This window comes from Amblyraja radiata, chromosome 1 (assembly GCF_010909765.2).
Source record: "Amblyraja radiata isolate CabotCenter1 chromosome 1, sAmbRad1.1.pri, whole genome shotgun sequence".
Classification (NCBI taxonomy): domain Eukaryota; kingdom Metazoa; phylum Chordata; class Chondrichthyes; order Rajiformes; family Rajidae; genus Amblyraja; species Amblyraja radiata.
In genome coordinates, this window is record NC_045956.1 from 55,701,103 (window position 1) to 55,727,766 (window position 26,664).

A 26,664-nucleotide genomic window follows, 5' to 3' on the forward strand; every position below is an offset into this window, starting at 1 on the left:
CAAAGGCTTATCCAGAATTCTACCACTGCCTGAAAAATAATCAAAGGCTCAACTTCCACTGAGAAAGAGAATTCCAAAGACTCGTTGTTATACGAGAATTTTCCCGAACAGTCTGTGACCCATAGCGCTGTGGCCATAGCGCTATGTTTAAAGCCCATAGCGCAGCAGCCAGTAGCGCTATATTTAGAACCCATGGCGCTGCAGCCGACAGTTCTTTGTTTAAATTCCCACGCGTTAAATTGACAGCGCTCTATTTAAACCTTTGAACGCCAAACCGGCAGTGATGTGTGTATTACCTTTTTACACCCCTTCGTGGGCCGGATGCGGAAATTTCCCGAAATTATTCAATTTCCCTAAAATTACCCGAAGACAACCAGAATTTCCCAAATTTCAGGTAATTTCCTTCAAAGTGGAAACACTGGAGTGAATAATTGTAATATAGGTAGTAGGAAATTTAGAGGTGAAATTGGAAAGCAATTTTTGTGCAAAATCATGAATTCAAAGAGGGTGCAATTAATTACCGGTAGATATTTCATAGCTAATCAGGATTGATTGTGATAAAGATATGAAAGATGGCACAATGGGCTAAGTGTTCGGCTGGCAACCGGAAGGTAGCTGGTTCGAATCCCGCTTGGAGTGCATACTGTCGTTGTGTCCTTGGGTAAGACACTTCACCCACCTTTGCCTGTGTGTGTCCTTGGGCAAGACACTTCACCCACCTTCCTGTGTGTGTGGATGTAATTATGTGAAGCACTTTGGGGTCAATGCAAGTTGACTAAAAATGTGCTATATAAATAAAGACATTTAATTTAATATCATGACATGTGTAAAGGAAGGACGTGCATATAAAATGTATTTCATGTCCCTGTCAGGGCATCTTAAACTGCTTTATAGCCTACGAAGTACTTGTGAAGTGTGACTATGTTGAAAACAAGGCAACCAATTTGCATTCACCAAGCTCCCTCAAACATTATCTGGTTACTATGCTTTGGAAATTGTAACAGAGGGATACATACTGTCCAGAACACCAGGAATAACTCCACTTCCAGAGCAAAATGCCCTGCGATCTTTCATGCCCACTTGAAGAGAGAGCCACAAGGACTTTACTTAACACGATAACCCACTGTCCCGAATTGCTGTGTTTCTCAGTACCTCACTGGAGCATCAACCTATTTCATTATTTCATTGCTTGGAATTGGCAATCTTCTAAAGCGGGAGTACCACCAACTGCACCGCAAGTGACAGATGAGAAGTGACAAAGTTAAAATACAGATCAGTTAAACCTTGGGCAGATGAATGACATGTTCCTAAAACACTCACCTCTGCACAAGCCTTTAAGCATGTCTTTTTAAAGCCTAGCAGCTCCAAGACATCCTTGCGACTGGAGTCAATGTCATAAGTCCTTTGAATTATGTGTCTCAAAACTACAGCAAGGCCTGCTCGACAAAAATTCCCATCGCTTTCCACCACAGCAGGCAGACGACAAATTCGAACCACGGGGGGCAGTTCCTGTTCTGAAAGTAGAGCCACAGGAATGTTGGCCGGTACCCTTTTCTGCCATAACGGACAATCAGCAGCATCCTTATTTGGCACTAGGAACACCTTCATAGATGTGGTGTCACAGTAGGACATTAGAAAAAAAACAATGGATGTATGCAGAGGAAAAATCCTGTCTTCTGAGCAGTGGGAAAGCTCCAGATATAGGCACTCATCATGCAAGCTCCCCTTCTTCATTTTTACAACTACCTGCAGAGAGAGTGGAATTACAAAAAACTCAAAATATTGGAACATACACTGAAAATAATTAGTAAATATGAATAACTTAGCGATCTTTCACCAGCAGTAAAACAAAAACAGTACATGGCTTTTGAGATGGAAGCGTTTAAGGAGCTTTAGAAACATCTGGTTACAAGAAGAAGCAACCATTCATGTATCCTGTATCTGTAAACTGTGGATGGCTCCACTGTAATCATGTATTGTCTTTCCGCTGACTGGGTAGCACGCAATAAAAGCTTTTCACTGTAACTCGGTACGTGTGACAATAAATTAAACATTGGTGGGCAGTGTTAATGGGCAAAACACAACGTGCCGGAGTAACTCAATGGGACATGCAAAATCTGTGGAATGGACAGGTGTCGTTCAGGCTGGGACCATTCTTCAGACTGATTGTAGAAGGGGGGAGAAGGCTGGAGAAGAGGTGGGGGCGGAACGGTGGGGGAGCAGTGAGAGGGAATCGCACAGAATTCCCATCGGGGAGAGAAGAACCTTCAATGAAGATAGACTTTGAGGTGATTTTGCAGCGACACAGTAAAATGGAGACACAGGAAACTGCATATGTTTAAGAAGGAACTGCAGATGCTGGAAAATCGAAGGTAGACAAAAATGCTGGAGAAACTCAGCGGGTGCGGCAGCATCTATGGAGCAAAGGAAATAGGCAACGTTGCCCATTTCCTTCGCTCCATAGATGCTGCCGCACCCGCTGAGTTTCTCCAGCACTTTTGTCTACACAGGAAACTGCAGCTGCTTTAGTATCTTGTACAAAATACAAAGTGCTGGAGTAACTCAGCGGGTCAGGAAGCATATGTGGAGGTAAATGGACATAGGTGATGTTTCGGGCTTCTTGAGAATGATTGTGGCAAGAGGGAGAAACGTGGAAAAGAGGTGGGAGCGGGCCAGAGGGAGAGCAGTAAGTAGGTATGTTGCAAAGCCTACCTGAAGCGTCTTTGAAAATCTGCCGCTGAGGTTGTGCGCGATTTTGGCGCCGTTTAGAGGGGGCGGGTTTAAAACGCGATTTTCTCTAGGCTGTTCAAATCGAAGATGTTCAGCCTAGTTAATTATTAACGAAAAATCGCTGGAAGACCCCGTCGCAAAAGCTATTATTAGTTTTAAAGGCCTCGTAAAATAGTTATAGTAGTTTAAAAATCAATCTCTATACCCGCGACCGTCAGCAACCGCAGAGTCTCATAAAGCAAACAGCTGAAGTTAGGCTGTATATATTTACATTAAAAAGGGCTTCTAAAGAACCCTTTATACAAAGTTTAATATTGCGAGTAGCTCAATTTGGGCCCATTATATCGCGCAGTATTTTTCTGGGCATTTGGGGCACAAATCTACCGCAATGTGAACGTTCTAAACCAGCGCGTTCCACAGGGACCCACTAGAAAGCTGATTTAAATGGGCATTTATTTACAGCAATTGAACACTGAATTCCTTCCATTTGGCCTATAAATTAATGTAAATGAGATTTAAAAATCATGTTTTATTGTGAATTATTTGTGAATATTATTTGGACATTTAGGCTATTTAAAAATGTTAATCATTTATTAAGAAATGGATAGATGTTTAGATCTAGTAATTGAAGTCTGAAATTAGCTACAATTAGGTAACTAACTAATTATATGCTTTAATTTCAGGTCATCCAAGTAAGATTATTTTATATTTGTTTCAGAATGCTTCAATCTATGATAACTGAAAATTTCATTCAGTTTTCTTAATTTTTAAGAAAGTTATGGGCTTTTGACTGTTCAAGATCACAGCTTTTTTGTTATGTCCATAGAAAATCAATAGGGAACAAGATGCTCATTTCCGAGTATGAAAATGGCCATAACTTTTTAAATACTTGAGATATGAAAGTGAATTAGGTGTCAAATTAAACTTATTTTTATGCTTTATCTGATGGGATAAATTACAGACTTGATTTTTAAAATCTCAAAATTTTGTAACATTGCTACAGTAAGAGAGGATCTCACAGAACTCCCTTTTAGCTCCCTCATCCTCTGTGCTATCATCACCATCTTTGCCAAGAGGTGCGGAGTCTGATTTTATTCTAGACTCCGACTGTAAAGATGCAAGAGTGTTTACTAGTACATTATGGCCGGAAGAATGCAAGTTTTACTCGCTGCAGCATCTTTGGTCAGCAACGTGTGCAAAGAAACCCGGGACATGCAAGGGGCCGATCAGTGCAATTAGCAACGCTTCACACATACGCTCTGCATGTCTGCAGGATGTGATAGAGGAGTTAGGAGAAGTGGAGTTATTTTGCAAAGACCAGTAGCCCTCGGCGAGCGAGTTACCTGAAAACATGCAACAACGAATCGGCGCGGGGAAAGCAAAGAGCGGACGGGCCGGATGTTACCCGTTGCTATGTGGGTCGGGGGAAGGAATAAACAGCGGGGCCGGAAGTCGTGTTGAGGTGACATGAACTCCCAGAGCTTCAGTTCAATGGGGTTCGAGTTGCGAGCGCCGGGTCCTCGTTAATTGGACGTATGTTCTCTCTCCTCCTCGCCTCTGCAGGAGATGGCTGCCCCCAGTCTAGAGCTGGACCCTCTCTTCCTCAAAGCCTTGGGGTATCTGCATTCGAAGAGCAAGGACTCGGCGGAGAAGCTGAAGGCTCTGCTGGATGAGGCCTTGGCCAGAGGCAGCGATTGCAGCTTTCGGCAGCAGCCGCTGAAGGTGCAGTTACAACAAATAAACACACATTAGCAGGCAATGCGAGTGCCGTTAAAACACTCACACACACATTTTAAGCAGAATATATTGGTGCAGTTAATACACACACGCCTTTTTAAACAGTGACAGAAAATGTTCGGCTGGTTAAAACACACACGCACCTTTTAAACAATAATAGAAAATGCAGGTGCAGTTAATTAACACATAGAAACACACACATTTTAAACAATTGCAGAAAATGTCAGAAATTAACTGCAGGTCAGCTTTGGGTTTATTATTATTGTAGAAACAAGGAACTGCAGATGCTGGTTTACAAATAAAGACCCAAAGTAGTAACTCAGCCAGTCAAGCAGCAGCTCTGGAGAACATGAATAGGTGACATTTTGGGTCAGGACCCTTCAGCCTGAGGAAGGGTCCTGACCCGAATTGTCACCTATCCAAGGCATGCGGCATGACCTGCTGAGTTACGTCAGCATTTTGTATCTTTTTTAGATTTATTATTGTCATGTGTACAACGGTACAGTGAAAAACTTGCATGCTATCCAATCAGATCAAATAATACTACATATAAATACAATCGTCAAACTCGGGTACAATAGATAGAACAAAGGAAAAGATACAGAGTGCAAGGTATAGTTCAATTTAATGTGGAATATCAGTCAATAGGCATCTTTGAGGAGGGGTAAAGGTAGATCATCTGTGAACCTTTGTTAAAATGAATAGTGAGGGGAGTGAAGATTTCTCCCAGTTGAAGAGAGTTTCATCAATTTGTAACTTGATTAGGCTAAAGTTCTTTGTTCAGAGGATTTTGATATCACATCATGCTTCTACATAGATATATAGACAATAGGTGTAGGAGTAGGCCATTCGGCCCTTTGCTAGCACCGCCATTCAATGTGATCATGGCTGATCACCCACAATTAGTACCCCGTTCCTGCCTTCTCCCAATATCCCTTGATTCCGCTAGCCTGAAGAGCTCTATCTAACTCTTTTGAATGCATCCGGTGAATCGGCCTCCAATGTCTTCTGAGGCAGAGAATTCCACAAATTCACAACTCTCTGTGTGAAAAAGCTTTTCCTCATCTCAGTTCTAAATGGCCTATCCCTTATTCTTAAACTGGCCCCTGGTTCTGGACTCCCCCAACATCGGGAACGTTCCCTGCATTTAGCGTGTCCAATCCCTTAATAATTTTATATGTTTCTATAAGATCCCCTCTCATGCTTCTAAATTTCAATGTATACAAGCTCAGTCGCTCCATTCTTTCATCATATGACAGTTCCACTATCCCGGGAATTAACCTTGTGAACCTACGCTGCACGTCCTCAATAGCAAGAATGTCCTTCCTCAAATTAGGAGAGCAAAACTGCACACAATACTCCAGGTGTGGTCTCACCAGGGCCTTGTACAACTGCAGAAGGACCTCTTTGCTCCTATACTCAACTCATCTCGTTTTGAAGGCTAACATGCCATTAGCTCTCTTCACTGCCCGCTGTACCTGCATGCTTACTTTCAGTGGCTGAAGAATTTGTGGAATTCTCTGCCCCAGGTCTCGTACTTCCCCTTTTCCTAACCTGACACCTTCCTGTTCTTGCCACCAAAGTGGATAACCTCACATTTATCCATATTAAACTGCATCTGCCCACTCACCCAACCTGTCCAAGTCACACTGCATCCTCGTAGCATCCCCTTTACAGTTCACACTGCCACCCAGCTTTGTGTCATCTGCAAATTTGCTAATGTTACTTTTAATTCCTTAATCTAAGCCATTCATGTATATTGTAAATAGCTGAAGTCCCAGCACAGAGCCTTGCGGCACCCCACTAGTCACTGCCTGCCATTCTGAAAGGGACCCGTTAATCCCTACTCTTTGTTTCCAGTGTGCCAACCAATTTTCTGTCCATGTCAGTACCCTACCCCTAATACCATGTGCTCTAATTTTGCCCACTAATCTCCTGTATGGGACCTTATCAAAGGCTTTCTGAAAGTCCAGGTACACTATATCCACTGGCTCTCCGTTTCCACGAAAAAAATCTTTAGGACAGAGACCATGGAAAGGAAAATTATTTAAATATTTGGAAGAGGATTATAGAGAGAACAAAGAAGAGCACGGTGGCACAGATAGTAGAGGTCCAATGAGCCAAGTTCAGTCCTCATTTTGGATTATGCTTTTGAGGAGTTTGCATGTTCTCTATGTAATTAAGTGGGTTTCGTCCAGTTTCCACCCTCGCCCTAATGATGTGGGTTAGTATATTAATTGACCACTGTAAATTGCTCCTAATGTAGGTTGGTGATAGACTCCAGAGGAAATTGATGGGAATGTGGGACGGCTATGTTGCAGGACAAATTAGTGAAGGAATAGGATTGCTTTGTGAGCTGAGCAATGGGACTAGGGGAGATTATGTGTTCGGCACGGACTAGAAGGGTCGAGATGGCCTGTTTCCGTGCTGTAATTGTTATATGGTTATATGGACATGGACTCCATTTGCCAAAATGAGGATCTCCTATATTGTATGTAAATTATGGACAGTGGGGTGAATTTTGGATTGCTGTAACATAGGGCCACCATAGATGCCATAAGTTAAACAGCTTAATTCAGTCCTGTAAATTTCTAGTAGTTGGACCCCATTTAAACAAAGGCGCGCCTTATTAAATTGCCGACCAGAGATCACCCCGTGCACTAGCACTATCCTACACACTGGGAACAATTTGCAATCTTTACCAATTTGCAATCTTCATCTTTGGAGCATGGGAGGAAATTTGGAGTAGCTGGAAAAAAAAAACATGCGGTCACAGGGAAAGTGTACAAACTCTGTACAGACAGCACCCGTAGTCTAGATCGAACCTGATTCTGGTACTGTAAGGCGTCCTCAGCCCCCTATTGTACTCCCTGTACACACATGACTGTGTGGCTAGGTTCAGCTCAAACTCATTAATTAAGTTTGCTGATGACACTGTGGTGGTGGGCCTGATCTCAGACAACGACGAGAAGGCCTACCGGGAGGAGGTGGCTGGTCTAGCACTCTGGTGCCAGGATAACAGCCTCCTCTTGAACATCAAAAAAACGAAGGAGCTGATCATGGACTTTAGGAGGGCACATCATCTGAGGACATACACTCCATTGAGGATAAATGGGGATCCTGTGGATAGGGTGAACTGTTTTAAATATCTGGGAGTCCACATCTCCGAGGATATGACATGGGCATCACACGCCTCAGTACTCGTGAGTAAGGCAAGGCAGCGCCTTTACCACCTCAGGCAATTGAGGAAATTCAGAGTGTCTCCGAGGATCCTCCAGTGCTTCTACGCAGCGGCGGTGGAAAGCATCTTGTCCGGGAACATTACCATCTGGTTTGGGAATTGCTCTGCCAAGGACAAGAAGGCTCTGCAGAGAGTAGTGCGTTCAGCCGAACGCACTATGGGAACTTCACTTGCCCCCCTGCAGGAACTATACATCAGGAGGTGCAACTCCAGAGCCAACAATATCATGAGAGACCCCTTCCACCCCTGCAACGGACTGTTCCAGCTGCTACGGTCAGGCAAACGCCTCCGTTGCCATGCGGTGAGAACGGAGAGGTTGAGAAGGAGTTTCTTCCCAGAGGCCATTCGGACTGTAAACGCCTATCTCACCAGGGACTAACTCTACTGAAAGTTTTTCCTTCCATTATTTATTATGTAAAAGAATATGTGTGTTATGATTGTGTTTATAGTTTGTTTGGTTGTTTGTCTTTTGAACAAAAGTCCGCGAGCATTGCCACTTTCATTTCACTGCACATCTCGTATGTGTATGTGACAAATAAACTTGACTTGACTTGACATTGTGCCACTGTGCAGCTGGGCATAGAATATAACAGAAAAGCAAGAAAGAAGCAAAGCTAAGTGTCTTTATCTTTAAATAATGATCCCCTAGTGTTAAATTCTGCCACAAGAGGAAATATGCTCTCCACAGCCACTCTGTCAAGACCCCTCAGAAGCTTGGATATTACAAAAATGTAGCAGGACTCACATTTCATCATAAGACAACCAATCCTCTCCTGAAAATAATCTAGTAAACTTTCCCTAAATTACTTTCACGGCATTGAAACAAAGCAATGTGCGCTGCATAAATGAAGCAAAACTTTTCTACCTGTATCAAAAAGCAAACTGCTGGAGTAACAAACCTTGCATTAGGACTGAGAGTGTAGAGGAGAAACAGCCAGGATAACGAAGTGAGAGGCAGGGATTGGCAGGTGAGAGGAAGACGATGGGCAGATGGAGCTGGTGAGTGATAGGCAGAGAGAGAAATAAAGATGGTGGTTGGGGGAGGGGAGGGACGCAATGGAGACTGGGAAGTGACATGGAAACACAAGAGGCTGTCTGTGCTGGAATTTGATAAATAAAGAACATGGTAAATGGATCCCTTAACTGTTTCCACACCATGTTCCAATCTCAATCTCAATCTCTGTCTCTACCTCTACCCTCTCCTCCCTCTAACTTCACCCTCCCCTCCTCTACCTGACTCCTTTTATCTCACTTTACCAATCTCTGCTTAGCTTCCATCACTGCATCCTGACTCCACCCCTCCTGGTTCCATCTGCCCACAATTTCCCCCCCCCTCACCAGTTCTGCCTATCGCCTGCCAGTCTGTGCCTCTTCAAATTGGATGTTTTCCCTCTATGCCATGATGCAGGGTTTTGGCCCGAAACATCGACAATCCCAGTGTCTCCACAGATGCTGCATGACCCACTAAGGAAATAGGCCTATTTCCTTTGCTCCATAGATGCTGCCGCACTCGCTGAGTTTCTCCAGCACTTTTGTCTACCTTCGATTTTCCAGCATCTGCAGTTCCTTCTTGAACAAGTTCCTCCTGCATTTGTTTGTTGGTTCAGATTCCAACATCTGTAGTCTCTTTTGTCTCTACCTGTATACTCAATTCTCCCCAAAGAACATTCACTTTCTGTCGTTTTAATAATGATCTATTGTACGTGCATGCTAGCCTCTTGCAAATCATGCACTTGGGCTGCAAATCCCCCTGCATGCCAGATATGTGTAATCTCATACCATGCAGATAAGGTGCTTTCATTATAGTTCCTGCCAATCTGGGCAGTGTCTCCTTTCGCACGTAATTCTGTATCTGTCAGACATTTGTTCACTCATTTAACATCTATATCCCTTTTTAGACTCTTTAGATTCCCCTGTAAAACTTACTTTTTGAAACTATCATCAGGTCTATGTTTTGAATTTGTGTATCCAAACTTGCACAGGAAGTTGAAACGCCCAAGATAACTGTTGGTACCAAGTCCAGTTCAGCCAAACAGGAATCTAAAGTGTCCTCGTCGCTAACATCTGGCAATAATGGGAAATCCAGTTCCAGCGAGAAAACCAAAAAGGAAACTGAGAAGAGGCCAGCTGAAAAGGTAAAGATTATCTCTGAAGCTTTAGATTTTGTACAGTAAATGGTTTGTGTTCACAAGGGAGTTCTGCTTATTTATCATTTGAGGCAGTTCAAGTGTTGGAATGCCGTGTCTGAAATTTGATTTGGAACGTATGTGAACCATTAAATGTACATTTTGCCTTGTAGTAACTTTGTTAACTTAAAATAATTAAAAGTCATTAAGTTGTCATAATTAGATTTTATTCTAAATTAGTATTTTCTGTCAAACAAAGTAATGGTGTCAAGTGGAGACAGAAGGAACTGCAGATGCTAGAATTTTGCATTGAACTCAAAGTGCTGGAGTAATTCAGCGAGTCAGGAAACATCTCTTGAGGACAAGGATAAAGAAGGCCTGGATCCGAAGCAGTGCTCATTCATGTCCTTCAGACGTGCTGCCTGGCCCACAAAGTATTCCAGCACTTTGTGTTCAAAGTAAGACGTAGTAAGTCTTTTAATATAAGTTAATACATTTTAATAATTGTTTCCAATTTTGAAAGGTTAAACTGGAAACTCAGGAGGGAGTCGACCCCCAAAAGAAGTCCAGGCTGGAGAAACCAGAGAATCGATCTTCCCCAATCACTGTTCAGTCCAGCAAAGACCTGCCAATGCCTGACCTGCCTGGCTTTGAGAGCGCTGAGGATTTTGCCATGGAAATGGGGTTGGCATGTGTGGTGTGCCGGTATGAGATCATTTAACATTATAAATCATTTTAAACCAACATTATTACTCAAATGTTGCTGGTTTAGAGGAAAGATGAAAATTTTGGATTATGAATCAAAGTGCAAAGTGTACGCACGATCAAATCATGAAATTGTTAACAACTCTGAAAACAACTATTTGAGGTATACAGTACATGCTGATTCTTTATAGAGGAACTGTGTAAGACCGATCCTCCAGTTTTACTTCCAGTCATATCAATTATTTTCCACACAAGTGTGAATGAAAACCCTGACTGACTCTTTCAATCATCCTTACACACTTGTGTGTTAGTGTTTTCTAGAGCAATTAAAATAAACAACTGAGTGCAACGCGTACTCAATTTAAAAATAACTCTGAGGGTATTTCATAACTGACGCTAAACATAATTGCAATACTAATTATAGACTGACCTCTACAAAATCTGGTTTTAATATCCTCCTCAACTAACCTTTAAATATCATCTTCGTAATTTTAGTAAGACTCTGATATCTAATGACAAAGAAAGATACAGGGTCTTTCCTATTATCAGGCTTCCGAACGGTCCTTCCATAACTTGAGATAACTTCACCTCAACCCCATTGTGGACACGATACTTTGTTTATTGTTTATGTTACTGGTGCACTACAATGCTGAAAACTATATTCTGCACTCTGTGTCATCCCCCTTGCTCTATTTATGGTACTTGAGTTTGGCGATTGCATTTATGTATCGTATTATTTAATTTGATTGGATAGCATCCAAAACAAAGGTTTTCACTGTGTGTCGGTACAAAAGCTAAACTTAGGTTTAGGGCAGCTCAATGTCACAGTTGCTGCCTTACAGCCCCAGAGACCTAGGTTCGATCCTGACTACAGCTGTTGCTTGTACTCAACTGGTCAGTACGGATTTGGTGGGCCAAAGGGCCTGTTTTTGCACTGTATGTCTAACATCTTAGAGAAAGCTGGAAACAAATCAATGCAAGTCACAAGGTGGGGACATAGTCCCTTTTTGCTGCCTTTGGAACTTTATTAGGCGACTGTAACAGTCCTGTGTAAACACAAATGGACTTGCCTCATTAATAAGCTTGTAATACCAATGTTGGCAAATTTATCCCAATCTTATGTATAAAAAATTTTCAGCATGTTCATCATGCCATGGAACAAATTTCAAAACATACAGAATGTTCAGATGGCTCCGATAAGCTTTCCTTGCCTTTTTCTTTGCCCATCAATTAAGACACATTCTCGGGCTCTTATCTTGGGTTGGTAACTTTCACAGTTTTGCTGTTGCAATAGAACACTTGGCATTTGAAGTATCCATTCTGCAGCCTGAAATTATCTGCTTCATTCTATCACTGAGAATACAAATAATTAGTGACTGTAACATAAGGGTGCAATGCAAGGAAATAATTTGTACATAATGAAATGCACCAGTACCATGAAAATAATACACTTTTGTAGAATAAGATAAATTGTCAACTTATTTATTGATACTAATCATTGGTTAACAAACTTGCTTTTAGCCAGATGACTGTTACATCAGGTAACCAGCTGGTTGAATGTCAAGAATGTCACAACCTCTACCATCAGGACTGTCATAAGCCCCAGGTGACGGACAAGGATGTGAATGATCCACGGCTGATCTGGTATTGTGCCCGCTGCACACGGCAGATGAAGAAAATGGTAAGACTTTCTCACCAATTTTCTGCATGTAAATGCACCACAATGTCCTTCACTATTTATCTTAGCAGATGCATCGTCTTTAATTTAGATCACTTTAATATTGATAAAGCTGGAACATTTTGGAATATCCAAGGAGATGAGATTAAGATTTTACTTGTGAGCTTTATGAACCAGAAACATGTCGATTTGAGTTTGATATTGGCAACAGAATAGAAAAGTTAGTGCACAGAACTGGAGGGAAACCTGCCCATTTTGATCATGGGTACCCCGATCAATTGTGGTTAACTCAAGCTGTTTCTTAATGTCATCCTAAAGGTTAAGACTTATTATATGCCTGATCAGCTATGGATTAGTATGGAGACACAAAACAAATCCACTTTTTTGTGTGTGAAATGGTATATAGGCATTGGAGACTGCCCAAATAACATTTAAAAGTGATGCCAGAGCTCACAGAAAAAAAACTTGCAAGCCAGTGCTGTAGACTAATACCCCTGTCCCACTTAGGAAACCTGAACGGAAACCTCTGGAGACTTTGCGCCCCACCCAAGGTTTCCGTGCAGTTCCCGGAGGTTTTTGTCAGTCTCCCTACCTGCTTCCACTACCTGCAACCTCCGGGAACCGCACAAAACTGTGGACTACACAAAAATGCTGGAGAAACTCAGCGGGTGCAGCAGCATCTATGGAGCGAAGGAAATAGGCAACGTTTCGGGCCGAAACCCTTCTTCAGACCCTCAGTCCTCGTGTGGACTGTTAAACTTGGACATGCTGAATGCTCTATTCCTCTGCTATGTGGTCTTTGGGGACTGTGAAGGGAGGAATGGATAACAGATGTGTCTATTTTATTTTTAAACTAGGTCATGATTAAACTACCCTATGGGATGATTGGAGCCGCAGATTCTTTTCACTTCCTAAATAAGCTAACCAAAGCTGACAACTCTTTCAATGAAAAGCTCCAGAAAAATATATTTCAAAATGGTTTCTGTGGAATTAGTTAAATAAAGTTGCCCAATTTTCTGGGCCGCTATGGTGGCACAAATTGGAAAAATATGAGATTTTTCATTGATATTTGAAATATCGAGGCTTATCAAAGTGTTCCTCTGTGTTGTTTTTGCATGAAATTACTTTTTCAACTGTGTATCTTCATCACAAATATTTTCTATTATGCAGGCACAAAAGACACAAAAGGCTGCCCCAAAAGCTCCCAGCTTAGTTGCTATCACCACGCCATCTGTAAAAGATCCATCCGTGAAAAAGCCAGAAACGAAGCTGAAACAGGAAATGACCACATTTCAAGCTTTCAAAAGAGCTGAAGTAAAGGTACAGTAACAGCCTCTTATATTGGACGGACAGCTAAATACATTGCTATTTCAACTCATACCCTGTTTCATTTCCATTTGGAGGTAACTGTTCTGTGCATCAAAGAGGTGCATTAGTGGGATTAGAACAGGACCACTGTTGTGAACTTTCAAAAGTTGCAGGAGTACTCTTGTTAATGTTGGAACTCGCTGCTTATAACATTGTCAGTCACAGTTTAAAAAAATAATTGACTAATAGCTGAGGGAAGGTGACATGCAGGATTACAGGTGCATTTTACAATGTTAGTGGTCCTTTATAAACGGTGTCTAATCTAACCAGTTTGCCAGGTGTGAATTTTTAAATGTTCTTTGTATAAAAGAACACCTGTTAGCATGTACATTTTCATTCAGTCTGTTAGTTGATAATTTACGGCAATTTTGCTTTTCATTATTTTGTTTTCAGGCTTCCACATCTGCTTCTGGGAATTCCTCCAATTCTAACACCGCCTCTTCCTCTGTTAGTGGTCTCACAGGATGGGCTGCCTTTGGAGCTAAAACATCAACTGCAGCACCTTCCACGGCTAAACTGGGGTCAACTGTACAAACTGTGAGTGGGAAACCTACTGCTCCCTCCTCAAACCAGAAGGCAGTGGGTTTGTCTGGACTGGCACCTTCCAAGGCAAGCCTGGGGTCCAAAGCATCCACCAGCGTTAACTCGAGCACTGGACCTGTAAAGCCACTCCCGACCCTGACACTGGGGAAACCGAGTCTTAATCGATCATCAAGCAATGACAACGTCAGCAACAGTGTTGGCCAGGCCAGCAGTGGGAATGGAGGGACCACTTCTACCAACAATGGTGGTAATAATGGGGCCAAAACGTCATCTGATTCCAGCAACCCTCCCGTCGTTAAGTTGCCGACATCTCAAGAGTCTCAGCTTAATGCTATGAAAAGGCTCCAGATGGTTAAGAAGAAAGCAGCGCAGAAGAAGCTTAAGAAGTGAATGCTGATGTGTCCAAATGGTTGTGGTTCTCTGTTGTCTTTGTGTTTCTACACAGGAAAGCAGGCACCTCACCCTTGCCAAGGAGGCCAACAAACTTGCCCTTGGATTTACACATTTTGTAGGATTTTTATACGTGAAAAGATCACAGATCTCTTGCCTCCTAAAAGCCCCATGAAACAGTTAATGTTCTTTTATTGAGAGAGGGTTTGCATTTCTCTTAAGTGGTCATAATCAAGAGTTGCAGTAACAAAGCTATTAGCAAAAAGCTGAGGGAATTAATAGTGTACACTTTCACGTGGCAGATACGTCATTAAATTATTTTTACAATTTGCTAATTTTAACAACATTGACTTGCTGGCCTTTTCTATTTTAAGTTTATCTTTTAAATGCACCATCGATTCAAGCTCTATTTCTTAGCTGTTTCAAGCAATTTGAAAAGAGCTTGTTTCGAGACCCAGCAGGCAAAGGTCTTGATTGTTCAGTCACTTGAGGAGATGTTGTTTTTGTGCTGCGCAGGACAAGGTAACAGAAGCCTTCTTTCTGAGCTTGTTCTGCTTACCCTGCACTACAGAAAACTTTTTAAATGTTTTGCTAAAGCTCTCAACAGGCCAAAAATGTTCTGCACTTCTTAAAACAAATCTTGAAAGTTGTGAGAGAGACCAGTTTACTGTAACCTTGAAAACCAGGGTTTGAATTCTGTGTCAAATGGACCTGATCACATTTGTTTTCTTGTGTGTGTTATTGTTAATGGAGATGCCATTTGGTGAATTGCACTGGTATTGGAAAAATTAAAAGTCAAACCTTGTAACTTCAATTTCTTACTAGTCCCTTTGCATATTTTCATGGACTTTTCATGACGTTTTAATATTTAATTGATGATCGATAGGTAAAACCAAGTTGTTCTCTGACACTCAAATGTGAATATCAAGGAATAAACCCAGTAAGTACAACACTGACTGATGATAATTATCACACAACCTCTGCAACCCAGCCTAACATTTATTTAAGTATGACCCATCTAGGCCAACACAATGGCGCAGCTGCTAGAGATGCCAGATACCTGGATTCCATCCTGACCTTAGGTGTTGGATGTGCTGCGTTTGCACGTTCTCCATGTGAACGTATGAGTCTCCTCTGGGTGCTCCGGTTTCCACCCACATGCCAAAGACATGTGGGTTTGTAGGTTAATCTGGCCCTGTAAATTGCCCCTAGTGTGCAGGGAGTGGATGAGAAAGTGGGATAACATAAAACTAGTGTGACTGGGTGATTGATGCTCGGTGGGCCAAAGGGCCTTTTCCCATGGTAATGGAGTTTATCTGCTTTTGCTCCATGCAACTGAATCCCAACGTTTTATAAAATAAATTCACTTTTGTCTTTAGGAATTTAGGCTTCTGTCCTTCACCCATGATGACGGCTCAAATTTTCTGATTATATTCTCTGCACAGAAGAAAATAATGTCCTTTTCCCTGATCAACGTAATCCATTAAATTATTTCATCCTCCACAAATACTTGCATTGAAATAGCATCCTTCACATAGTCTCGTAGGTTCCTGAAGCTGATATGTGGGCGCGGAGGAAGCATAAAAACTAAACTGTAGAGAACGAGCTCTAGAAAGACCAAAGTAATGATCAGATATTATGTTACTATTGAAAGGAAGGTTGATATCGGACAAATCCCAACCAATATCATCTACTGGGGCGGCACAGTGGTAGCTTTGCTGCCTTACAGCGCCAGAAACCCGTGTTCCATTCTGATAACGGGTGCTGTCTACGGAGTTTGAAGAAGGGTCTCGACCCATAACGTCACCCATTCCTTCTCTCCAGAGATGCTGCCTGTCCCGCTGAGTTACTCCAACTTTTTGTGTCTGTCAACGGAGTTTATATTATCTCCCTGTGACTGTGGGTTTTCTCTGGGTGCTCTGGTTTCCTCCCACATTCCAAAGATGTGTAGGTTTGTAGGTTAATTGGCTTCTGCAAATTGTTCCTAGTGTGTAGGAGAGAACTAGTGTATGGGTGATGGCTGGCCACCATGGACTCGGTGGGCCGAAGGGCCTGCTTCCACACTGTATCACTAAAGTAAACTAAACTACTCTTTGTGGTACCATGTATTTTTTTCAACCTCCACCTAAGAAGAGTCAGGAGCTCAGGTTGACATCTTCTCCAAATGAAAACGTTTCCATCATTACAGCATCTCCTCAGTACTGCAAGACGTCTCATATTGTGATTGTGTGGAGATGATTAGATGACCTTCCTTGATTGCACAATTAAAGCTGATGTGGGTTGACTGGCAATTGATGATGATCATATAATATGTTCATATTGAAATGATGGATGATAATGAAATGATGAAGGATTGGACAATAATTGTTTTACCCTGGCATTGCTGAATTACCTGATCAAATTGTTCAGCTGTGAAGTTGATAGATTTTTTCCCTATATTTGGCTCATGTTTGCCATCTATTGGCCCTTTTTGAAAGTGCATATGAGTAGTGTTCAAGGTTCAATGGTTCTTTATTATCACTTGTACTGAGGTGCAGTGGAATTCTTTTTTGCATACAGTTCAGTAAATTATTGCCATACATACATACAATCCCAGATTAAGTACAAAGTGTATAGAAATAGTCCACTGATACCATATTGCAAGACGCCAGGTTTTGGCATCAGTTTTAAAGTCCAAGCTGCAGTTGGCCATAAAGACCCATTGCAGCCGTCGCTTCCATCCAGATCATTCAGCGAGCCATCGTCCCTCTCCTCGCCCGGCCTTCAGCCTTTGTGCTCCGGAAGCATCTGCCCCAGCCAACCATGAGGATGCAGAAGATAAAATCCCAGTTCTTACCGGCCCTTTGTTCTCACACCCACCATCGCTGACCCCTTCCTTTCCACTTCCCGGTCTTTGGGGACAATCCCTCTCCAGGCGGGTTGCCGGTTCTGCGGCAAGCGAGCCAGGCCTGCTGTTGGAGTGTGGCCGCACACTGACGGTCCCGCCGCGAGGCCTGATGGTGCTTCTCAAACCAGGATCAGGTCCAGCTGTCATGTACTTCCTGTGATCAAGTAGCCCATAAATGTTGAATGTCATGCATGCAGGAATATTGCCCTGACAATAATTCACCTGCTTCAGGACTTGCCATCATCAATAGAACAGCAAAAAATTGTAAAAACGAGGAACTGCAAATTCTGGTTTACAATAAAAGACGCAGTGCTGCAGTAACTCAGTGGGTCAGGCAGTATCTCGAGTACAGCATCTCTTCAGACTGATGAAGGGTCCCAACTCAAAATGTCACCTCCACATTCTCCAGATATGCTGCCTGACCCGCTAAGTTACTCAAGAACTTTGTGTATATCTTCGGTATAAACCAACATCGGCAGTTCCTTTCTACTCACTAGCAAGGATGATGTTTATCTCTGTCCCAAATTTGATTGTAAAGGCAGTGGAAACTCAATATCTTGAACCAGTGGCTCCAACTTTGCAGGAATTTGACACAGCTATGACAAAGGAATGTTATGGTAATTCCTGGAGGATTATGTGCTACTTAGAATGGTTCTTAAATATTGTTGTTTCCTCGTCCAAAGTGGTAGATGTTTCAGGTGTGGAAGGTATTGTCAAAGAAGCCTTGGCAAGTTACTGGAATGCAATTTGCTGCATGCTATTACCTGCAATCTGCTTTATTCCAGTCACTGAGATATTTTATTTAATGAGCAGGAAGTCAAGAGGTAGGAGGAGAGGCCTCAGGCTGATGTGCTGAGTACTGATTCTGCGCCACCTTCAAGATCTGGCTGGAATGGAGCAAAATACAAAGTGCTGGAGGAACTCAGTGGGTCAGGCTGCATCTGAGGAAGAAATAGGCTGACGATATTTCAGGTTGGGATCCTCCTTCAGACTGACAGAGTAGGGGGAAGAAAGCTGGGAAAGAGGTAGCGTGAGGCAAAGCCTGGCAAGTTATAGGAGGATTCGATTAAGACGGTGGGGTCTGTATTCTATCACTTACCAGCTTTGTCCCTCCCTCACCCCTTTTCCTGCTTTGTCTTCTCTACTCCATCAATTTGAAGGAACCTGACCTGAAATGTCATCTGTCCATTCCCTCCACAGATGCTGCTTGATCCTCAGAGTTCCTCCAGCATTCTGCACTCTTGTGATCCTACACTGAAGCATAAGTTACATTTTATAAATGTTGAGTGCTTTTATAGATAAACGTTAGTAAATTTAATTGAATTTAGAGATACAGCACAGTAACAGGCCCTTCAGCCCATTGAGTGCGCTGACCAGCGATCTCCGTACACTAACACTATCCTACACACCAGGGACAATTTACGATTTTTGCCAAAGCCAAATTATCCTACAAACCTGTACATCTTTGGAGTGTGAGAGGAAACCGGAGCACCCGGGGAAAACCACAGTCACGGGGAGAACATACAAGCTCCATACAGACAGCACCAGTATTTTCCCTCACACCCTTTCGACTGTGTGGCCAAAAAGAGATGCTATTGGTGGAGAAACTCTGGTTATGGCTGGGTGAGAAAAAGCCGCAGTGGTGGAGTTGCTATCTTACAGCGCCAGAGACTTGGGTTCGATCCTGACTATAGGGAGGTTTCACGGCAGTCGGGTCACGACCCATGACCCGTACTGTTGCTACGCTACTCCAAATGGATTACACGCGATGTACTGCAGGTGGTACTTACCATTGTTTCCAGCGTAGCGGGCCCGTTAAAACCCGCTGAAATTGTCAATTTTTGCGCTGTAAATAATTATGGAAATCGGGATAAGCATGAGAGACATTTAGCATACTTCAGAATTCCAAAAGTGAGGAGAAATGACGGTAGATAGAAACGAGAGCTGAAGGGACAACAACAGCCAGAGTGCTTGGCGAACATTAGCCGTTTGCTCACTGCATTTCATCAACAGTAAGGCATTATTTGTGTTTTTTCTTGATTCCTTTGGCATCTAAAAAGTTTCAGAAGTGATAAATCTGGCTGTAATTTTTTTAAATCGCCCATGGTTCTCGTGGGTTTTTACATACAAGATGAAAACACATCTGAAAAAAATTTTACAGCCAGATTTATCACTTCTGAGAATTTTTAGATACCAAAGGAATCAAGAAAAAACACAAATAATGCCTTACTTGATGAAATGCAGTGAGCAAACGCGATAATTCCCAATATTTTCAATGTTTACCAAGCACTTTAGCTGCTGTAGTCCCTTCAGTTCTCGCTTCTCTATACCTTCATTTCGCTTCACTTTTGTAATTCTAAAGTTGGGTACATGTCTCTCACACTTACCCCGACTCCCACAATTTTTTTCTGCGCAAAATTTCAACATTTTGGCGGTTTTTAACAGGTAGGAAAATACGCGTTTCTAGCATTAATAACATATACCGGAAGTGACGGATGTCTTCCAGTTGGATTTAGCGGCTCCGTGCGTCGAGCCCTATGACCCAGTGACCTTCCGTGCAACCCCCCTATGGGTGCTGTCTGCACGGAGTTTGTATGTCCACCCTGTGATGCCTGGGTTTCCTCCCACATTCCAAAGACGTGCTGATTTGTAGGTTTACTTGACTTCTGTAAATTGTCCTTGGTGTGTAGGGAAGAACTAGTGTACAGGTGATTGTTGGTCAGCGTGGGCTAAAGAGCGTGAGCTGTTTCCATGCTGTATCTCTGAAAAGGAGGAAGACTGACTGAACTTTATTGCCTTCCATCACAATGGATCACTGTGGTGAATGTTTATGTTAGTTCTATTGTTCTTTTTAATTGTGTTGTGTTTTAATTGTATGGCTGCATGGTAACTCAAATATCACTGCACCTTAATTGGTGCATGTGACAATAAATGTGAATCTGAATCTGAATCTGAAATTAAACTAAAACTAAAGTGTCCTGACCCAAAAAGTCATCTATCCATGTTCCCCAGAGATGCTGCCTGACCTGCTGAGTTACTCCAGCATTTTGTGTCTATCTCAGGTCAAACTAAGTGCAGTTTCACTTAGTTGGATCTCCAAGAAGGAAGGTATAGTTGATGACATTAAAGGCAGCAATGAGGAAGCAAGCAAAAGGAGAAGAATGCACCTTGGTAGCAGTGCCAGAGTTGCCTTTGACATCCAGTGCTACCATTTTGGTGCTGGGAGAGAGGGTAAAAATGAAGTTCGACAAAGCATTCGAGAGGTGTCTGGACATCCTTGAACTTTGGACAGGAAAGCAAACAGGACATCTGTGTTTACCCTCATATTTATTAACAAACAAGAACAAATTGGATAAATATTTTTCATAAACTCTTCCCACATCACAGAACTCACTGAACCTTTGGAAGTGGAGGATTTCCACAGAAAGAGGAAAGGTTTATTTAATACAAATATAATTGTTTATTTTTGTTAAAAGTTGCTCAACTGCTGTCTCACAGCTCCAGCAAACGGGTTCAATTCTGACCACTGGTAGTGTCTTATGGCGTTTACACATTCGCCCTGTGACCGCCTGGGTTTTCTCTTAGGCTCTGCTCCTGCGGGTTGATAGGAATTGCACATGTAGGTTTACACTGCAGATTAACACAAAATGCAGGAGCAATTCAGCAGGTCAGGCAGCATCTCTGGAGAAGGGTCTTGACCTGAAGCGTCACCTATTCCTTTTCTCCAGCTATGCATCCTGACCAGCATTTTGTGTCTTATCTTTGGGTTGATAGGTTAATGGTTTCTGTAAAATGCCCCAGATGTGGAGATGAGTGTTGGAATCTGGGGGGAGTTGATGCAAATGTGAGAAAATAAAATGGGATTAGAGTAGGGTTAGTGTGAGAAGGTTCATGATATCCTGTTCAATCTCATTATTTGCTTGTTTTATGCTGTATAATTCTCTGACTCAAAACTAAGCACGTTGTTAGACTAGTTTAGTTTAGACATACAGCATGAAAACTGGCCTTTAAGCCCACCAAGTCCATGTTGACCATTGATTGCCTGTTTACACTAGTTCTATATTATTCCTCTACACATAAGGAGCAGTTTACAAAGGTGAATTAACCTACAACACGCACGTCTTTGGGCTGTGGAGAAAACCGGAACACCCGGAAGAAACCCACACTGTCACAGGGGGAATATGTAAACTCCAGTCAGACAGTGTCTGTCCAGTTATATTCTTCAAAAAGTAGAGGCTATCCATTTTGGACCTCTTGTAGAAGTAGGTTTTAAGTTCCATTGAACCCAAAACTGGTTAGGATGTTAAATTTCCTCCTCTGAAAAAATATCAGTGAAAGGAATTGCTTCATTGCAAGTAACTGGCAAGACAAGTGATGAGTTGGTCTTCAGTGCAAGAAATTTCAGTGCAAGTGCAGTATAAGAGGAAAGACATCTTACTGCCCCCGGTGAAATGTCATCTACAATACTGTGCACACGTCTGGTCTTGTAAAGATGCATGTTGTGAGCTGATGCCTTTCAGAAGCAAAACCTGCCAGTGATACCCCAGTTTACTAAACAAAAGGGTTAAAAAAAGACGCAGTAAAATTAACCAGCAAAAAAAGGACAAGAGTTATTTTTAACTGAGCAGATTGCTGCGATTTGCAACAACACTTCCTGAATAAATTATCTGTGATAAAAACAGATTCAGAATAACATTTGAAAGAAAATACTTGGAAACAGTTGCAGGGTTATTGGGAAAGACTAGTGGAGTGGGATTGATTATGTTATGCTCATAGGGCCAGCACGGGGACTGTAGCCTGAATGGCATCTTTACATGCAGTATTACAGGGCTGACTAAAGATAAATGATGAATATGACTTTGCCAGTAACATCTATTTCCTGAGCATATATAAGCTGCGAAAACCATTGGGTCTTTGTTAGCCTCTCATAAGCTTAATGGTCTTGATGACCCTGTCCTTACTGAGAAATAGTATCAACAAGAGGTTTGAAGTGATTGTTCTCCTATGAGAAGACCTATTGCCAATGTCATAAATGTAAAGTTGATGTAGTGCAGAGTGCAAACGCTATGTTCAATTTAATTATAATAATATTGTAGATGCACAATATAGTTGATGAATTTTCGCCATTACAGTAAGATGTTTTTACTTTTATACTTACAATTTCTTGCAATGAAGACCAATTTGCCACTTGCCTTTCTAGTAATAAAATAATGTAATACAAGGAAACACAAGGAACTGCAGATGATGAAATTTTGAGTTAAGCACAAAGTACCGGAGTAACTCATCTGGTCAGGTAGAATCTTTAGAGATACATCGCAGAAACAAGCTCTTCAGTCCACCAAGTCTGCTCCGACCAGCGAACACCCTTTACACTTGCACTATCCTACACACAAGGGACAATTTACAATTTTACCAAAGCCAATGAACCTACAAACCTGTACCTCTTTGGAATGTGGTAGGAAACCAAATCATCCAGAGAAGAGCCATGCGGTCACAGGGCGAATGTGCAAACTCCATACAGACAACACCCATAGTCAGGAAGAAACCCAGGCCTCTGACGCTGTAAGGCAGCAACTCTACCGCTGCGCCACTGTGCTGACCAAAGCTCTAGAGGACATGGATGGGCAACGTTTTGCGTCAGGCCCCTTTATGTTTGAGAAAAAAATCAAGTTTAAAATAGCAGCAATTGAATAGGTTCATGGCAGCATATTGTATATGCTTTGAATGTGTTTAGGAAGCTAGGTGTGTGGAAGAGTGACGCAGTGTGATAATGTAGTCAATGGCACGTAGACAAAAGTCAAGTATTTGTTTTTACAAAGTCCTCTGAAAGATGGTTTAAACAGAGCTGGCACTGTCAGTAGTTTTTGCAATGAGGTAGTGATCACACGATGACTTAACCCAGCTGATGTGCATGGAAAACTTGTATCTAACCCCTGAACCATGTAAATTATCTATTATAACACAAAGAACAGCCAAGATTCATTAATGGATTCTCAGGGTCATCCAGTTTGATTGCACAAGCACTGAGCATGTCAAATGTCTCAGCAGGTGGAAGTTGGTGAAACCCTTTGGTTTATTTTTATTATTGTCAGGTTTAGTTTATTTATTGTCGCGTGCACCAAGGTACAGTGAAAAGATTTTGTTGCGTGCTAACCCGGTCAGCAGAAAGACAATACATGATTACAATCCAGCCATTCACAGTGTACAGATACATGATTATAAATTGTCCCTCCTATGTGTAGGATAGTGTTAGTGTACAGGTTGATCACTGGTCAGCAAGGACTCGGTGAGCTGGAGTGCCTGTTTTTGCACTGTATCTCTAAAACACAATTATCTTGCTAATATGCGGTTTGCAAATCTTGCTGGTGCAAGGCCATGCCATTAATTGTCATGCATCATACATAGCAAAGGACTAGACAGGGCAGCACGGTGGCAGAGCTGCTGCCTCACAGCACCAGAGACCCAGTTTTGAGCAGGACCTCTGGTGCTGTCTGTGTGGAGTTTGCACGATCTCCTTGTGATCGTGTGTTTTTTCTCCAGATGCTCTGGTTTTCTCCAACATCCCAAAGACGTGTAGGTTAAGTAGTCTCTGTAAATTGCCCCTAGTATGTAGGGAGTGGATAAGAAAATAGGATAACAAAAAACTAGTGTGAACAGACGATTGATGGTCGGCATGGACTCGGTGGGCCGAAGGGCCTGTTTTCTTTCATGCTGTGCCTTTTGAATATATCTGACCAGGGCGGGACAAATCTTTGATTATGTTGGCTGTTTTTCCAAGCCAAAGTGGCGTAGATGGAGTCAATGGTGGGAGTCTGGTCTGTGTGATAGGCTGGTTACACCTACAATTCTCTGTAATTTCTTGCGGTCTTGGGCGGAGCTGTACTCAGACCAAGTTATAGTGCAATCCAACAGTATGTTTCTATGGTGCATCTGCAGACGCTTTTGGTTCATGAAATTCTTGAGGGATCAGAGGCATCTCCAGGGCCAGATGGCCACAGTAGATGGGGTGTTAATTTTTATGAATGAAATCTAAATTGAATCAGCACACCAACACAGTCTTTATTTGGCCAGAGACACTTTAAAGAGAATGCAACACAAGTTCATTGCAGTGTTTGGCAGTAAGCAATCTTTGGCATCAAATGAAAGTAGAAAAGGTCAACAGAATTGTTGCACTGACTCGTGAATAAGGCAAATACACCATGTGTACTTTTGTGAGTCAGGGAGAGTCTATTACGAACGCGTAGTAGGGTGACATCGCCAAAATGATTGTTCCAACCCAAATATCGATACTTGTTAAATGTTATCATAGTAGGAGCAGGAGGAGGCCACTCTACCTCCTTCACCATTCAATGTGATCACGGTTGATCATCCAAATTCAATTCCCTTTCTCTCCATATTCCTAGAATCCTCCCTCCATAATTGTATGGAGTATAGAAGTTGGATAACATAGAAACAGTGAAAAGTGAATCTGAAGAAGGGTCTCGACCCGAAACGTTGTCCATTCCTTCTCTCCAGAGATGCTGCTTCACCCGCGGAGTTACTCCAGTACTTTGTGTCTACCTTCGATTTTACCAGCATCTGTAGTTCTTTCTTACACATAGAAGTTGGGAAATTATGTTGCAGTTAAATAAGACGTTGGTGAGGCCACATTTAGGGTGTTGTGTAGGAAGGAATTGCTGGTGCTGGTTTACGTCGAAGATAGAAACTAAATGCCTGAAGAGGGGTCTCGACCTGATAAGTCACCTATTCCTTTTCTCCAGACATGCTGACCCGTTGAATTACTCCAGAATTTTATGTCTATCTTTAGAGTATTGTGTTCAGTTTTGGGCACCATATTATAGAAAAGATGGTGTCACGCTGGAATAGGTACAGAGAAGATTTTCAAGGATGTATAAGCACTATTTGAGGGCCTGAGCTATAGCGAGAGGTTGAATAGGCTAGAACCCTATTCCTAGTGGCACAGGAGGACGAGGTGTAATCTTGTAGAGGTGTACAAAATCGTGAGAGGAATAGATCGGGTAAATGCACATAGCCTCTTGCTCAGACTAGGGGAATTGAGAACCAGAGGACATAGGTTTAAGGTGAGGGGGAAAGGTTTAATTGGAATCTGAGGGCTAACTTATTTAGACAAAGGGTGGTGGGTGTATAGAAGAACTGCCAGAGGAGGTAGTTGAGGCAGGTACTATCGCAATGTTTAAGAAACTTATGTAGACAAAAGTGCTGGAGAAACTCAGCGGGTGCAGCAGCATCTATGGAGCGAAGGAAATAGGCAACGTTTCGGCCCGAAACGTTGCCTATTTCCTTTGCTCCATAGATGCTGCTGCAATCGCTGAGTTTCTCCAGCACTTTTGTCTACCTTCGATTTTCCAGCATCTGCAGTTCCTTCTTAAGAAACTTTTAGACGGGTACATGGATAAGAGGGATATGGGCCAAACGCAGGCAGGTGGGATTAATGTACATTGGACATTTTGGTCGGTATGGGCAAGTTGGGCCGAACGGCCTGTTTTTCCACGCTGTATGACTATTACTAATAACAATATCTAGCTGGAGCTCATGGATAGGTGACATTCTGGCTCGGGACCCTTCGTCAGACTGATTATAGTAGGGGATAGAAACTGGAAGATAGGTGGGTCGGGACAAAATGTAGAAAAAAGGAACTGCAGTTGCTGCTTTACACAAAAGGATACAAAGCACTGGAGTAATTCAGCGGGTCAGGCAGAATCTCTGGAGCACATGGAAAGTTGAGATTTCGGGTCGGAACCTTACTTCAGACTGATTGTAGTGGGGGAGAAGAAAGCTGGAAAAGGGGACAGGCAGGACAGAGCATGGTAGGTAATAGGTCGACATAGGCAAGGGTGGCCGGTTCGACATGCAGGTGGTTGGAACAAATGTTAGAGATAAGAACAGAAGGTGTAAGATGGTTTTGAAAAGTTGCACTTTGTGAAGCCATGGGGAGGAAAGTGGTAGGAGGGGGAGGGGGATGTAGAGGGGAGACTAGGTGGGAGGGCAAGGGGGATGGGGGGGCAAGAGGGTGGTGTGGGGGAGAACAGGGGGGAGCTGGTTGTGGTTAGGGAGTTAGTTAGAGGTTACCTGTACAGTAATACTTGGTATAGTGTATCCTTATGATCACTTCCTCTAAAATATACCTATGGATATCCAGTTTCCATAATGTAACCATTTGAATCCCAAGGTGAATTGACAACACCCCCACATTTGAAGTGGGGCCCAGTACCCAAAACTAAATACAGCATTCTGAAGC

At 42.5% G+C, this 26,664-nt stretch overlaps 2 protein-coding genes across 2 annotated transcripts in view; one reads left to right on the forward strand and one right to left on the reverse strand.

Annotated features, from left to right (window-relative positions):
• Positions 1-4,098, reverse strand: part of gstcd (glutathione S-transferase C-terminal domain containing) — a 188,916-nt gene extending 184,818 nt beyond the window's left edge. The window contains exons 1-2 of the mRNA XM_033022145.1: positions 4,074-4,098; positions 1,321-1,746 (exon numbers count right to left, since the gene is read on the reverse strand). Of these exons, the coding sequence (XP_032878036.1) occupies positions 1,321-1,734 (414 nt within the window). The 5' untranslated portion in view covers positions 1,735-1,746; positions 4,074-4,098. The remainder of the gene's footprint in view (positions 1-1,320; positions 1,747-4,073) is intronic.
• Positions 4,099-4,167: 69 nt separating this feature from the next.
• On the forward strand, positions 4,168-15,332 carry ints12 (integrator complex subunit 12). Its single transcript, XM_033022155.1, has 6 exons — positions 4,168-4,452; positions 9,691-9,843; positions 10,358-10,539; positions 12,061-12,220; positions 13,388-13,537; positions 13,979-15,332. Exons 1-6 carry the CDS (start codon positions 4,297-4,299, stop codon positions 14,516-14,518), a joined length of 1,341 nt encoding a protein of 446 aa, XP_032878046.1. The 5' UTR covers positions 4,168-4,296; the 3' UTR covers positions 14,519-15,332.
• The last annotated feature ends 11,332 nt before the right edge of the window (positions 15,333-26,664 follow it).